Here is a 13,375-nt window from a genome sequence, read left to right as displayed (position 1 = left end):
TCAACGACCCTATGTAGCTTAGAGCCTTAGATCTACTGTTAATTAACTAGCCAAAGGAGAGAATATTCAGGGCCTGTAGCATTGTTTATCCAGGACCAGAGAAAATAATTTCTACTGATTGTAGAAGGCGATAACCAGTATAAAATGTAGTCATGATCTGTGTACTAAGTATGTTTAACGCGTCAGTGACATGGCTGAAGACTTTCTTTCTTTCTTTTTTTTTTTTAAGATTTATTTATTTATTATGTATACAGTGTTCAGCCTGCATGCCAGAAGAGGGCACCAGATCTCATTTTAGATTGTTGTGAGCCATCCTGTGGTTGCTGGGAATTGAACTCAGGACCTCTGGAAGAACAGCCAGTGCTCCTAATCTCTGAGCCATCTCTCCAGCCCCGCTGAAGACTTTCAGTCAAAGGCCCCAATGGGATTATGCCAGACCATTCATGAGAGTTAGTTAAGGCATCCTTCAGTGAATGACAGCCCTCCCCCTTTTGAGACAGGGTCTCCTGCATCAAATTTGCTGTATAGCTAAGGATGACCTTGAACTTCAGATCCTTCGGCCTCACTTCTCTAGTGCTAGGATTACAGATGTAGCCACTATACCTGGCTTTGTGTGCTGAGGATCAAACCCAGGGCTTTTTGCACTTATTGGGCAAGCACTCTGAGCTACATCCCTGGCCCCATGACCTTTTTCTCAACCCGAATCCTGCTCTTTGTCCTAACCACTGCCTTCTGCTCTTTTCAGCATGGTTCTGAGTGGTGACCTATAACCTACTTCTGCTTCTGTTCCACCATGCGTTCCCTCCCCCAATGCTGCACCCTCCTCAGCTAATCTCCTCCTCCACGGTGACAAGCTGATTGTCTGCACTGATGGAGATCTAGACATCAGATTGGCCCCAGGATGCTCTGCACATCACCATGTGGCATGAAATGACCTTAATCTAATTTCAGTGCTAGAGAGCCATTTGTTCATTTACATAAATGGACCAATACCTGCTCCATTTCAGGTATAAACAGATGCTGAGGAAGTGTTGCTGAGACAATGCATGGCTTCTCCAGCAAGGAGGCTTTATCTCATGGAACCTAGTGCCAGTTAGAGCCTGGACCACTCTGGCTCCATCCAGAATCCATACTATAACCCTTCAGTAACTGCTTCCAGGTTTTTCTTTGATAAATCATACCACCTACACTCACATTCCTAATGTCCTTGAGTCTGAGAGGTGGGATTTTCCTTGCTACCTTCAGATCATCCAAAGATCATCCCTCTTCTCCAAAGTTTCTGACCATAAACTTTATGTCAACAGAGTATTCCAAGGGGGATAGAAAAGGGTAACAGAAGGTGAATATGATAAAAATATATTATGTGCATATGTAATGGGTTCATAATAAACCCTTTATTGCATATAAGTAATGTATGCTAATAACATATTAGAAAATGAATTAATTAACAAGACTATAATCAGCCCTGATTGTTACATTTGTCTATAGACATCTGGGTCTCCCCCTCATCCCTAGAAAGTTTCATTCATTATAGCTACTTCCTTCACACTACCCATAAATAACTCTTGGTGGTTTCAGTACCACACTGGAGATGTAAATGACAGGTTCTTGAAGTTTGCTGGGGAACTAGGATGATGCCCATAAGAGAGTCCACTCGGAATGCCAAAAGTCATGAGGGAAGGATAACATCTTGGAGTTTCTTGGGAGGGCCAAATAGTGCCTAGAAGAGACTAGTCAATGTGCTCAACACCATGCTGAGAGTATGGTGCATGCCACCTGGGGGAGTAGGTTTCAGCTACTGTAATTCATTTGGAACTGTCTTAGTTAGGGTAACTATTGCCGTGATGAAACACTATGACCAAAGCAACTTAGGGAGGGAGGGGCTTAATCAGCTTACACTTCCACATCACTGTTCATCCTCAAAGGAAGTCAGCACAGGAACTCAAACAAGGCAGGAACCTGGACACAGGAGCTGATGCAGAGGCCATGGAGGAGTACTGCTTACTCAGCCTGCTTTCTTCTTCTTCTTCTTCTTCTTCTTCTTCTTCTTCTTCTTCTTCTTCTTCTTCTTCTTCTTCTTCTTCTCCTCCTCCTCCTCCTCCTCCTCCTCCTCCTCCTCCTCCTCCTCCTCCTCCTCCTCCTCCTTTCGAGACAGGGTTTCTCTGTGTAGTTTTGGTGCCTCTCCTGGATCTCGCTCTGTAGACCAGGCTGGCCTGGAACTCACAGAGATCCGCCTGGCTCTGCCTCCTGAGTGCTGGGATTAAAGGTGTGCGCCACCACCGCCCAGCCTACTTTCTTATAGAACCCAGGACCACCAGCCCAGGGATGGAATCACTCACATTGGGCTTGTTCTCATCAATCACTGTTAAGAAATGCTCTACAGACTTGCCTACAGTCTGATCTTCTGGAGGCATTTTCTCCATCAAGGTTTCTTCCTCACAGATGACTAGAGCTTGTGTCAAGTTGACGTAAAACTAGCCAACACAGGAGCTGAACTGAACAGTTGTTAAGTAGGTCTTAAAAACGGCTCAGTTTTCAACATCTCAATTCCAAGATGTATAGCTTCCTACAGGAAGTTATGAACCATTCATTACCTACTCAATTTCTTTTTTTTTTTTTTACGATTTATTTATTTATTATGTATACAATGTTCTGCCTGTGTGTACACCTGCAGGCCAGAAGAGGGCACCAGATCTCATTATTGAAGGTTGTGAGCCACCACGTGGTTGCTGGGAATTGAACTCAGGACCTCAGGAAGAACAGCCAGTGCTCTTAACCTCTGAGCCATCTCTCCAGCCCACCTACTTAATTTCAGCCACAAACAAATGTGTAAGAAGGACTGCTGAGATAATGCATTGCTCCTCCTGCCGGGGACCTCTATCTTATGGAGTCTAGTGCCAGTTAAGGCCTGGACCACTCTGTCTATCATCTAACCAGAACTCATACTATAGTCCTTCAGTAACTGCATCCAGGTTTTCCTTTGGTGAATCATACCACCCACACACACATTCCTGCCCGTCTGTGGGCAATAGTAACAAAAAAAAAATGTGCACCATAATCAAAGGCTATCTAAGGTAAAAGACCCAGAAAGGTGAAGTGCCTTCTATAAAGAAATGACCAGATGCATCTTTTCTTGGATCACTGGTGGATTCAAGGCGTACTTTGAACCCAGGGATCCCAATATGGAGGTTCACCTGGGATTTTTCTGTTTACTGGCTGATATGGAGGCTCATCACAGATTTTTCTGTTTACTGGCTGCACAGGCATAATCCTAAGGCAATAGCAGCCTCAACCGCAGAGTCCAGGTGTAAATCATCTCTCTCACTGTTTTCAATTAACAATGCTGACAAGTTGGTACGGAGCTCCCTGATCCTCCTCAGAACTATGATTAAAAAGCAACATTGTAAATGAATGTGCTTCATGCCCTTGGCTGGGGCTCAGTGCCATTCAGGGACTCCAGCAAACAGCTCAGGCTGATTCCAGGCCTTCTGGAAGGAATCCTCCCAGCCCGGTGGCTTCTGCAGTTGTTACAAAGTGAAATGGCACACGTAAAAGACTGCACGCAGAATAGTGAACGTGATAGTGGCATAAAGATATTTTATTTTGTAGATTATTCAAGCCCCACCCTGCAAGATAATCCATCCGATAGGCTGAAAAACTAACTAGAAGGAAAGCTATCAGCCCCATCCTATTAGAAATGATATCGTACCGTAGAAAGTTGTGCCTTTAGTGTACAGAACAACCTGTGGAAGAGAACGGTCAACATGTGTGGTTTCTTGGGAAAAGGGATGTTCGGATGTTCTGAATCCTTTTTGTTACTTATTTTAGATTTACTTAATTATTTATTTTGATTTGTGTGTGTCTTTGTAAAACAGAGTCTCATGTAGCCCAGGCCAGCCTCCAACTCCCGAGGCAGTGCTGACAATGACCTTAAATTTCTGGTCTTCCAGCTTCCACTCCCTAAATGCTTTAATGGGGTGCACCACCATGCCCAAGGTGAGAATTCTCTTAGTGTCCTAGAAAAAGTATGAGAAGTCCAAGTAGATAAGCATCACAGTTTGTTGTTGCAGAATGAGGTGGTTGTGTGTTTTCACGGAACTGAAATCAAAGTGGATATTCCAGTGTCCGGCATTTGTAATTTATTATACAACTAAGAGCGTGGCAGGGTGGACCAGAGAGATGGCTCAGCGGTTAAGGGTATGTGCTGCTCTTGAAAAGGGCTTCAGCTTGGTTCCCAGCACCCACCTCAGAACCTCCTGGGACTTCATCTCTAGGATACCTTCATCTGTCCTCCACAGGCAACTGCTCCCACTCATACAAATCCCATCCCTATACACATAATTAAAAATAAAACACCTCAAAGAAAAAAGAAAAGTATATGATTCATTGTTACTCCATTAAACACAGTTGTACAGTAGAAGGTCAAATTCCTGCAACTGTTGTGTGTAATGATTGTAGCATGTATGTATACTTCATATCATGTACTGAAAACAGGATTGGAAATACTAGCATCCAGCTTGTGTAGTGTGTGTATGTGTGTGTGTGTGTGTGTATGTGTGTGTGTGTGTCTGTGTGTGTGTGTCTGTGTGTCTGTGTGTCTGTGTGTAAGTGATACCAGAGAGTGTTTTTAAAAGTCTCAGATCAGGGGCTGGGGAGATGGCTTAGGGTGAAGTGCCTGTTGTACAAGCATGAAGACCCAAGTTTGAGCCTCAGCACCCACTTAAAAAGTCAGGTGTGGTGGTTCATCTTTGTAACCCAGCACTGGGGAGACAGGGACAGGAGGATCCCTAGAGCTCACTGGCCAGCCAACCTAGCCCCCCAGGTCCTAAAGAGAGCCTGTCTCAAAACACTGAAGAATGACACCCAAACTGACCTCTGGTCACCTACATATCTGAACTACACAAACATTTCTCAGATCATCACAGTTAACTGATGAAGCAAATACTAAAGCAGGTAAGAGGGTTTGTGGGGAGAAGGACCAGCGTCTAGTCCATGCAGCTTTGGAAATCTGAGATAGGAAGTAGGTAAGCTGCTCTCTTTACCATGATAAACAGCATGAGGGATATGAAAATATCTAGACATTAGAGTTCATGGGGCACCAAGGTGGTACTTAGAAGAATCTCATATCCCCAGAAAACTCTACTGGAAGTACATGTGTCTGGCAATGAGGAGTGGGGGAAGCTGAGATGACAGACGTGGGAAACCCCATCCCCTACATGGATGGATATGCAGAAACCCTGCAGTCTGACTTTGTAGTTTATCAGGAAACCAAACCCTGTAATTTATCAGAAAATTGCACTTGATGGTAGTAGGCAACTCCATTTAGCTTCCAGAACAAAATAGTAGTCAATTATTTTTGCCTGTAGTTCTAGGAGAAGAGATGGTATACACCCCAACACACACACGCACACCACACACACACTCCATTCTACTTGCCAAATAATTTAGGGAACACAACTTCTTCTTGTTGCAGTTTGTTGGAAGGAATGGAGATGGTGTCATAAGAGATTTCACTTGCTGCATTATATGTTGTAGTTAAGACACATGCCTGTTATAGCTTCTTGGGACTGGGTGACTTGGTGCGCTGCCAGGTGGCACACAACAAACCCTGTTTAATAACAGTTTTTGACCATCTGTTGTGGGTACTTTCTATCTCTTGAAATTTTCTATGTTTTTTGTCTTGTTTGTTTGAAAGTAGTAGCCCCAAAAGAAAGTGTGTGTGTGTGTGTGTGTGTGTGTGTGTATGTGTGTGTGTGTGTGTGTGTGTGTGTGTGTGTGTGTGCGCGCGCACTCGCGTACATGAGCTTCCACATTGTGTGAAGGAGCTGCTGCTAAGAGCTGGAGAGCTGGTTCAGCAGTTAAGCAAGCTCGCTGCTCCTTCAGAGGACCTGAGTTAGGTTCCCAGCGCCATAACAGAACTCTGACCTCCACGTGTGTGCCATACTACCTGTGTGCCCCACCTCCACATTTACACACACACACACACACACACATACACACACACACACAAATAAATAAATAAATAAATAAATAAACAAACAAACAGAAAAGACAGAGTCATCTTCCCAGGGCAGAAGGAAGCATTTTTATTTACTTAAAAAGATTTATTTATATTTATGCATGCATATAATGTATTTTGATGAATTCCACCCACATTTTCCCCTATCCCTCCCAACATTTTCCCCTCCAAAGTCAGTTTTCTTCAGGGATGCAGACCTTGAGAGGCTCTCCATGAGCCAGTAGATGGTCCTACATCTTTTTCGTCTTCTCCTTCTCCTTTTCTTTCTCCTTCTCCTTCTTCTTCTTCTTCTTCTCTCTCTCTCTTTCTCTCTCTCTCTCTTTTTTTTTTTTTTAGTTTCTTGAGACAGGGTTTCTCTGTGTAGCCACCATGGCTGTCCTGGAACTCACTTAGTAGACCAGACTGGCCTTGAACTCATGGAGGTCCCCTGCCTCTGCCTCCTAAGAGCTGGGATTAAAGGTGTGCACCACCACCACCTGGTGACGGTCCCACATCTATGTACATACAAACAGCACTAATTAGACTCAGTGAATATTAAAAAAAGAAGAAGGATATTTTTTTTTTTTTTTTTTTTTTTTTTTTTTTTTTTTGGTTTTTCGAGACAGGGTTTCTCTGTGAAGCTTTGCGCCTTTCCTGGATCTCGCTCTGTAGACCAGGCTGGCCTCGAACTCACAGAGATCCACCTGGCTCTGCCTCCCGAGTGCTGGGATTAAAGGCGTGCGCCACCACTGCCCGGCAGAAGAAGGATATTTTAAACTGGTATCGTGGAGACTGGTTTTGGAGGAATTTTGCTTGGTTTTGATAGTAACTCATTGGGAAAACAAGGCATCATTGCATCTAAGTCTTGAATCCTTCTAGAAATCAAAAGAAATTGGGGAGAGAAAACTTGACATGATGGCATAGCCTGTAACCTCAGCACTTGGCTGCTGAGGCACGAAGAGTGTGAGTTTGAGGCCAGCCTGAGCTATATAGGGAGATTCTGTTAACCCTCTCCTCACTACCTCAGCCAGTTTATTATATTCATATTAAGTTTCCAACTCTATCTGCTCCAGAATCTGTGTCTACCTTTCCCCCTGCAAGTCACTCATGTAGATACCCTGAGGTTTAATATTAAGTACTTCTTGAAATCAGTTGATCTGAGCTCTCCAAATCTGTTCATTTCTCTCCCCTGAATTATTAATAGTTACAATCTCTGTTATAGTTTATTTGCATGTCTTCTCAGACGTCTTCCAAAGTCAAGCTCCAGTCCCTCACTATATTAACTCTCTCATCAAGATAGTCAGTTCAAGAATATTGTCAACTTTATCTCTCCAAAGATGTCATTCCTGACATCTTTTGTTTCCACTTTTTGGATTGTTTTTCCTTAAATGGATTTGTTGTTGTTATTGTGTTTGAGACAGGGTCTCACATAGCCCAGGCTGGGCTAGAACTTTCTGTAGCTGAGGATGACCATGAACTCCTGAACCTCCTGTCTCACTTCCTGAGTGCTGGGATTTCAGCCTTGCAGGTGCCCATGGAGACGGTTATGAACTGCCAAACCTGGGTGCTAGGAACTGATCATGTGCTACCTTAGCTGGCTCTTGTTTTTTGTTTCTGTTAAATGCCCTCATGTCCAAGTGGCAATGGCAGTGGTAGAAGAAACCATAGTCTCAAGGGGTATGACACTGTCCTGGTTGCACAGAGCATCCTGAAGAGTGGGGTACCTACCCTTCTACTCTGAGTGACTACTGGTAGGGTTGATAGGGCCGGTAGATTGTGGTGGAACAAGAGGTAGAGGAGATGGAAAAGGGAAGCAACAAAACTCCAAGAGGCAATTTAAGTGTGCTCTTCTCTTGGTTCTTCTAGAAAGCCCTGTTGGGGATAGTAAGAACTTCATAAGATGATAGGGTTTGTGGGAAGGAATAAAGGATTGGAGCAACGCATGTGGAATGTAGTTGTTAATTTGACTGTTTTTGAATACCCAGGCAAGGGGAATCGAAGTGAAGTTCAAGCTTAGGATAGGGTGCGGGGCTGCTGCTGCTGCTGCTGGTGGTGGTGGTGGTGGGTGTATATGAAGTGTGAGAGGAGCCTGGACCCTGTAAGGAATACTTGTGATGCTGCGAGGGCCTATTTTTGAATACTCAGCTAAAAAGGCATTCCAGTCACCAAGTTCTAAGAGAAACTCCTTCGTGTTGGAGTGCAGCCTCACTCAACCAAGTAAAGGGATGAGAATGAACGAAAATATCAAGGTGTGTATCACAATAGACAGCTATAGCGAAGGCATCAAATTGCAGCTAACTGCGTTTCTGGGCAAAGAAGAGGACTTTATTTATTCTTTAGGCACTGAGAGGCTCCACCATTTTTTTTTTTTTAAATTAAACTCATAGATATCAAGCAATTAGAACCCATTTTGGGTGGGCGGGGTGTGATTTCCTGTGCTTTGCTAGCATTCCTGAGAAAACCAGCGGCCTCCCTTGCGCTCCCATTCTTCCGTTGGGAGGCACACATCTCTTTTTGAGATGAGGAGGAAACGCAACCATCCAGAAAAATTACCTAACATAACACAATTGAGAAGGCAGTTCAGGATCTTACAGACAAGGGCTAGCAAAAAAGGTGACGTCATGCGATTGTAGGCCCTCGCTCAGGCGCCTTCTTTAACTGCGCAGGCGCTAGCCCCGCCCCGCCGCCGCGCGTCCCTGCGTGGCCCTGCCCCAGCGCGAGGCAGGCCGGGAAATCGAAGATGGAGATTTCTACTTGAGTTCTCCCTCTCCGCCTTCGGTTCCCCGCTGCGGCCCATTTTTTTTTCCCCCCTGAATTAGTGAGGGACGAGGGATGAGACACTGTGGCGGCCGAGGAGCCATCGTGACGGACCTGCCGCTGCCCTCGGGCCTCCGCGGCCCCTGTGCCTCCGGGGAGCAGCCGGGGCTCTCAAGCGCCTGACGCGTCCCGAGTCACTCAGGTGCGGGCCGGGCCGGGGAGCGCATTGCTGCGACTTGGTGTCGGGGTGTCGCTGCACCCGGTGACCCCAGGGCCGAGCTCCCCGGGGCGTGCTAGGGTGAGGGAGACCATAGTCTCAGACTGGGCTTTCCGGGGTGCGCCCGACGCGCCCTGCGCCAGATTCGCGGGCCGCTACCTCTAGCGCGGTTTACTTCAAAGCACGGGAAAGCCTATTTTTTGTAGAAATACAACTCTGGGTTCCACTGTTTGCATATGTTCCTAGTAACCAGTAATGACAGTTTTATATTTGTAGCATGTCAGCTCAGTACTTTTATGTGGCTCGTCACGAGTAACACGTTTAATAATCTTGGGAGAACGGTGAAAGTATGAAGTATGAGGCTTTGGAGGCTAAAAGACATCTAACTGTGAAAATGATGCTGTAATTAGTAACCCTGGAGGTTTGTTTTAAGGTATAAGAGAGTGAAATTACATAATCGCACAAGGAAAAGTTGGATAAGATCGCCACGTTCTTTAATGTCGGCTGCTTTGTTGAGTAGAGTTTGAAAAAGCCAGCCACATTTTGGAATTTCTTACACGTTTTATAAGGCATTTTGGGTTCTGTTTCAGGTTGAGCTATTTTCAATACTGGTTTGTTTCTAGGAGGTGGAAAAGAAGCTCGCTCCCGTTTTTGGACATAATCATCTCAGGGATGGCATTTAATTCATTCACAGCAAAAAAAAAAAAAAAAAAGGCTTTATAGCTTTAGAGGGCTTTGTAGAGACTTTGAGGTGTTTGTAAAAAGCAAACAAACAAAAAGACCGATACCCAAAAGACTTCAGATAAGCTTCAATTTGACTTGAGAGCTTCAAGTCAAATTTAGTTAGGACATTGTTAATCTTGAGTGTCATTTCAGACACTAACGGTTGGTGATAGTGCTGATGTCAAATGCTTGTTTTGAGCCATGTTTGGGTATTGTGATTTAAATGTAATGCCATGACACCCATTTTTATTGTAGAGGTTTTGTCCGAGACAGAACCCACACCCACTTTACATACCTCACCACAGAATGTTAGGATGTTGTTAGCCATCCCTTCTTCACTGTGCATAGAAATATTTGTGAGGTGGACTGGCATGTTTCTGCCATAGCTCCACCCAGGTCTTTGTAGTAATAAACTGGTTTTGACTAGCAGCCTGACGAGAATGTGTTTGGATTCATACAGAAATAATGTTGATATTTGGAACCCATGTCGAACTTCTCTGAAGAAAGGGCAACGATGATTGCAGCCGGGGATTTGCAGGAATTCGTTCCTTTCGGTCGCGACCACTGCAAGAACCACCCTAATGCTTTGAACCTTCAGCTTCGTCAGCTGCAGCCAGCCTCTGAATTATGGTCCTCTGATGGTGCAGCTGGCTTGGTGGGATCTCTTCAGGAGGTTACAATCCATGAGAAACAGAAGGTTTTATAAATATGCTCGTCATATTTTTGAAATATAGCATGAATAATCTACTTGTAACTTAAAACTACCTAGATTTACGTGAGACATATGTGTATGTTGGCACTTGGCAGTCAGCGCCGCCTTCTTGGGCATACTACATAACTTGTAATGAGGGTTAAGTACTGCAGTCATGGCTCATTTTAAACTTTATTTCACTTCATATGACTAAATGTTAGAGATTAGAAATGATACTGCAACACGTTTTTCTCAAAAAGGGGGCTGATGTCACATAGAAATGGTACCTGTAACATGTTTTTCTAGAAGAGGGGGCTGATGTCACATAAGAGTATTAGAGTAGTAATACTTTTTTTTTTAGATGTGGCTTCACTAAGTAGCCCAGACTGACCCTGAACTTTTGATCCTTCTGTCTCAATCTTCTGAGTACTGACACTAGAGATATGTACCACAATGCCTGGCAAAGTAGTGCTTCTTAGTTATGGAGATAAGATGCAAAAGTGTGTCAGAAAACAACAGTGTCAGAATGCCAGAACAGACTAGTTTCTGTGTGTGTACTCCGGTCCCCTTTTTTTGTTTTTTGTTTTTGATAGGTCAAGCCAAGGTTATGGTCTTGATAGGCAAACACTGAGCTGTACCTCTCCTCTCCTGCTTTACTTAATCTTCATATATCTTTGAAATCAAATCTCTTGGAATGTCTGTAGTTAGAAACTTTCTGTCTTCCATTCATCTTGTGGGTGGGACAAGGGGAAAATGGTGAATGTATTTGCGGCTGTGAAGCAAGGATGTCTACACTGTATCAAGTCCTCCATTGAGTCACACGTGGACCTCACTGGCTCTTTTCTACTCTGCATTATATTTAATACACACTTTTAATTTCTTCTCAAGCATGTATTTTATTTTTTGATCTATATGTAAGACACACTTTTTGCTTGCCTGTGTTTTTTGGCAGAATAATACAGGGGACATAGAAGTATAAAATAAAGCACTTAGTACAGAGAATTTTTGAGTCAGTTTTAAAAAAACTGGGTGTTTTACCTTCTTGTGTGTCTATACACCATCTGTGTGTAGTTTCCACAGAGGTCAGAAGAGGGTGTCGGATCTCTTGAACTGGAGTTAGAGACAGTTGTGAGATACCTTGTTAGGTGCTGGGACTCAAACCTGGGTCCTGCGGAAGAGCAGCCAGTGCTCTTCACCACTGAAGCGTCTCTCTCCCCTCTCTTAAGTTACCTCAGGAATCCCCTGATAGAGTGTACCCACTTTGCTAATTCACCACTTTGCCCATCCGTGTACCACAGTCTTTTTAGCAGTTAGTGTGGGATTGAGTCTTAATCCACAGGCAAATCTTACTCCAGTCTATTGAAAACAAAGGAAGTGCTTGAGCATGTCCTGTGTGTTAATTTTTCAGGAAAGCTGGCAGTTAAGAAAAGGTGTGAGTGAGATTGGAGATGCGGCCGACTACGATGAGGAGCTCTATGTGGCTGGGAACATGGTTATCTGGAGCAAAGGGAGTAAAAGCCAGGCGCTGGCTGTGTACAAAGCGTTCACAGTGGACAGCACTGTCCAGCAGGTGAGTTCAGCGAGTTTATACAGTGCATTAACTGATTCATAGGAGTGTGGATCTGTTTGGAAGGAAGCTTGTGTTTTAAATCGTAACAGATGACAAAGCAGTGTGGCAGTCCTGGGAGTGTACATTATGTCATGTAGTGAAGAGACTGGCAGGAAAGTGAGATTCTCCCTTTATCCATCATGACAGGGTCTATAGCCCAGGCTGCCCTGGCACTTGAGATCCACCTGCCCCAGCCTCCTGAGTGCTGGGATGATAGGTGTGCACCACCACACCTGACACAATCTTTTATTTATATTGCTGTTGTTTTTGTCCTGAGGACTGAATTTAGGGCCTTCTTTATGCTGGACAAGCTCTTTTACACATGCACACATTGCACTTCGTATAGTAGTATGTTCACACTAGAAGTGGACCTTGAGATCTGTTATCAACACAACGCTATGTGACCTTAAAAAACACGATTACTATAATTCATTTCCAGATATTGAGTACATTAAAATTACTGGATTCGTAGTGAAAGGAAATTCAGTCTAATTTGCTACTATTGTAGTGGTTGTTGGAACCAGTTTCTAAAAATTGATTGAAGAAATTAAGCACTTACTATTTTAGGAAGATAAGCGATTTATCTGTTTGATGAAGGAAATTCTTAACTTATTGAAGAATACCAACCCATAAATGTAAAATAAAGGGTAGAAGCAGAAATCATTTTGTAGCTTCTAGTGTGCTAATCAGTTCAGGCAAGGTTGTAATGGTTATCATTGCGGAAAAGGATGATGCCATGCCAGTAAGGATGATATTACTTGCTGAATATTAGTAAACAAATGTATCTTTTCTTTGAAGTTGTTTTTGGTCTCTGGCTCAGCCAAGTGGTTGAGTTTGGTGTAACTTATAGTAGGGTAGAGGATGTTTTGTACCTTCAGCTAGCTGTGACACAGGAAAAAAACTATGTTTGCTCTGTTTTTTTTTGAGAAATATTTCATGTGAATATTTAGATCTAGCTTCCAGTTTGTAGTAAACTTGAGGCCTAAGGTGATGAAATTACAGAATAGCATGAGATGAGGATTGGGTTGGAGATTACTTAGCAGTGGCTGTGGCCAAAAAGATTGCTAGGCTGATAAAGGCACTTTCTGCTAGGCCTGACGATCTGAGTTGAATCCAAAGGACCCACATGAGGGAAAGAGAGCTGACTCCTGCAAGTTGTCCTCTGACTTCTGCAGGTGTGCTGTGGTGCACACAAAATAAATAATAAGTGTAATAATAATAAAAAAGAACAAAGGCTCAGTGTGGTGGTATATGTCCCCAGTCCCAGCACTCAGGAGGCAGAGGCAGGCAGATCTCTGTGAGTTTGAGGACAGCCTGGGCAACATAGTGAGTTCCAGGACAGCCCAGGGCTCTGTAGAGAGACCTTGTTTCAAAAAATAA

The 13,375-nt window shown here is 43.9% G+C and overlaps 1 protein-coding gene across 1 annotated transcript in view; it reads left to right on the top strand.

The window, feature by feature from the left end:
* Positions 1-8,709: 8,709 nt before the first annotated feature.
* The window catches only part of Anapc1 (anaphase promoting complex subunit 1), an 84,934-nt gene continuing 80,268 nt past the window's right edge, over positions 8,710-13,375 (top strand). The window contains 3 exon segments of the mRNA XM_052722840.1: positions 8,710-8,957; positions 10,156-10,392; positions 11,795-11,956. Coding sequence (XP_052578800.1) covers positions 10,180-10,392; positions 11,795-11,956 — 375 coding nt within the window. The 5' untranslated portion in view covers positions 8,710-8,957; positions 10,156-10,179.

Source organism: Peromyscus californicus, unplaced genomic scaffold (genome assembly GCF_007827085.1).
Source record: "Peromyscus californicus insignis strain IS unplaced genomic scaffold, ASM782708v3 Scaffold_7__1_contigs__length_154581171, whole genome shotgun sequence".
Lineage (NCBI taxonomy): Eukaryota > Metazoa > Chordata > Mammalia > Rodentia > Cricetidae > Peromyscus > Peromyscus californicus.
This window is presented reverse-complemented; position numbering and strand designations above follow the sequence as displayed.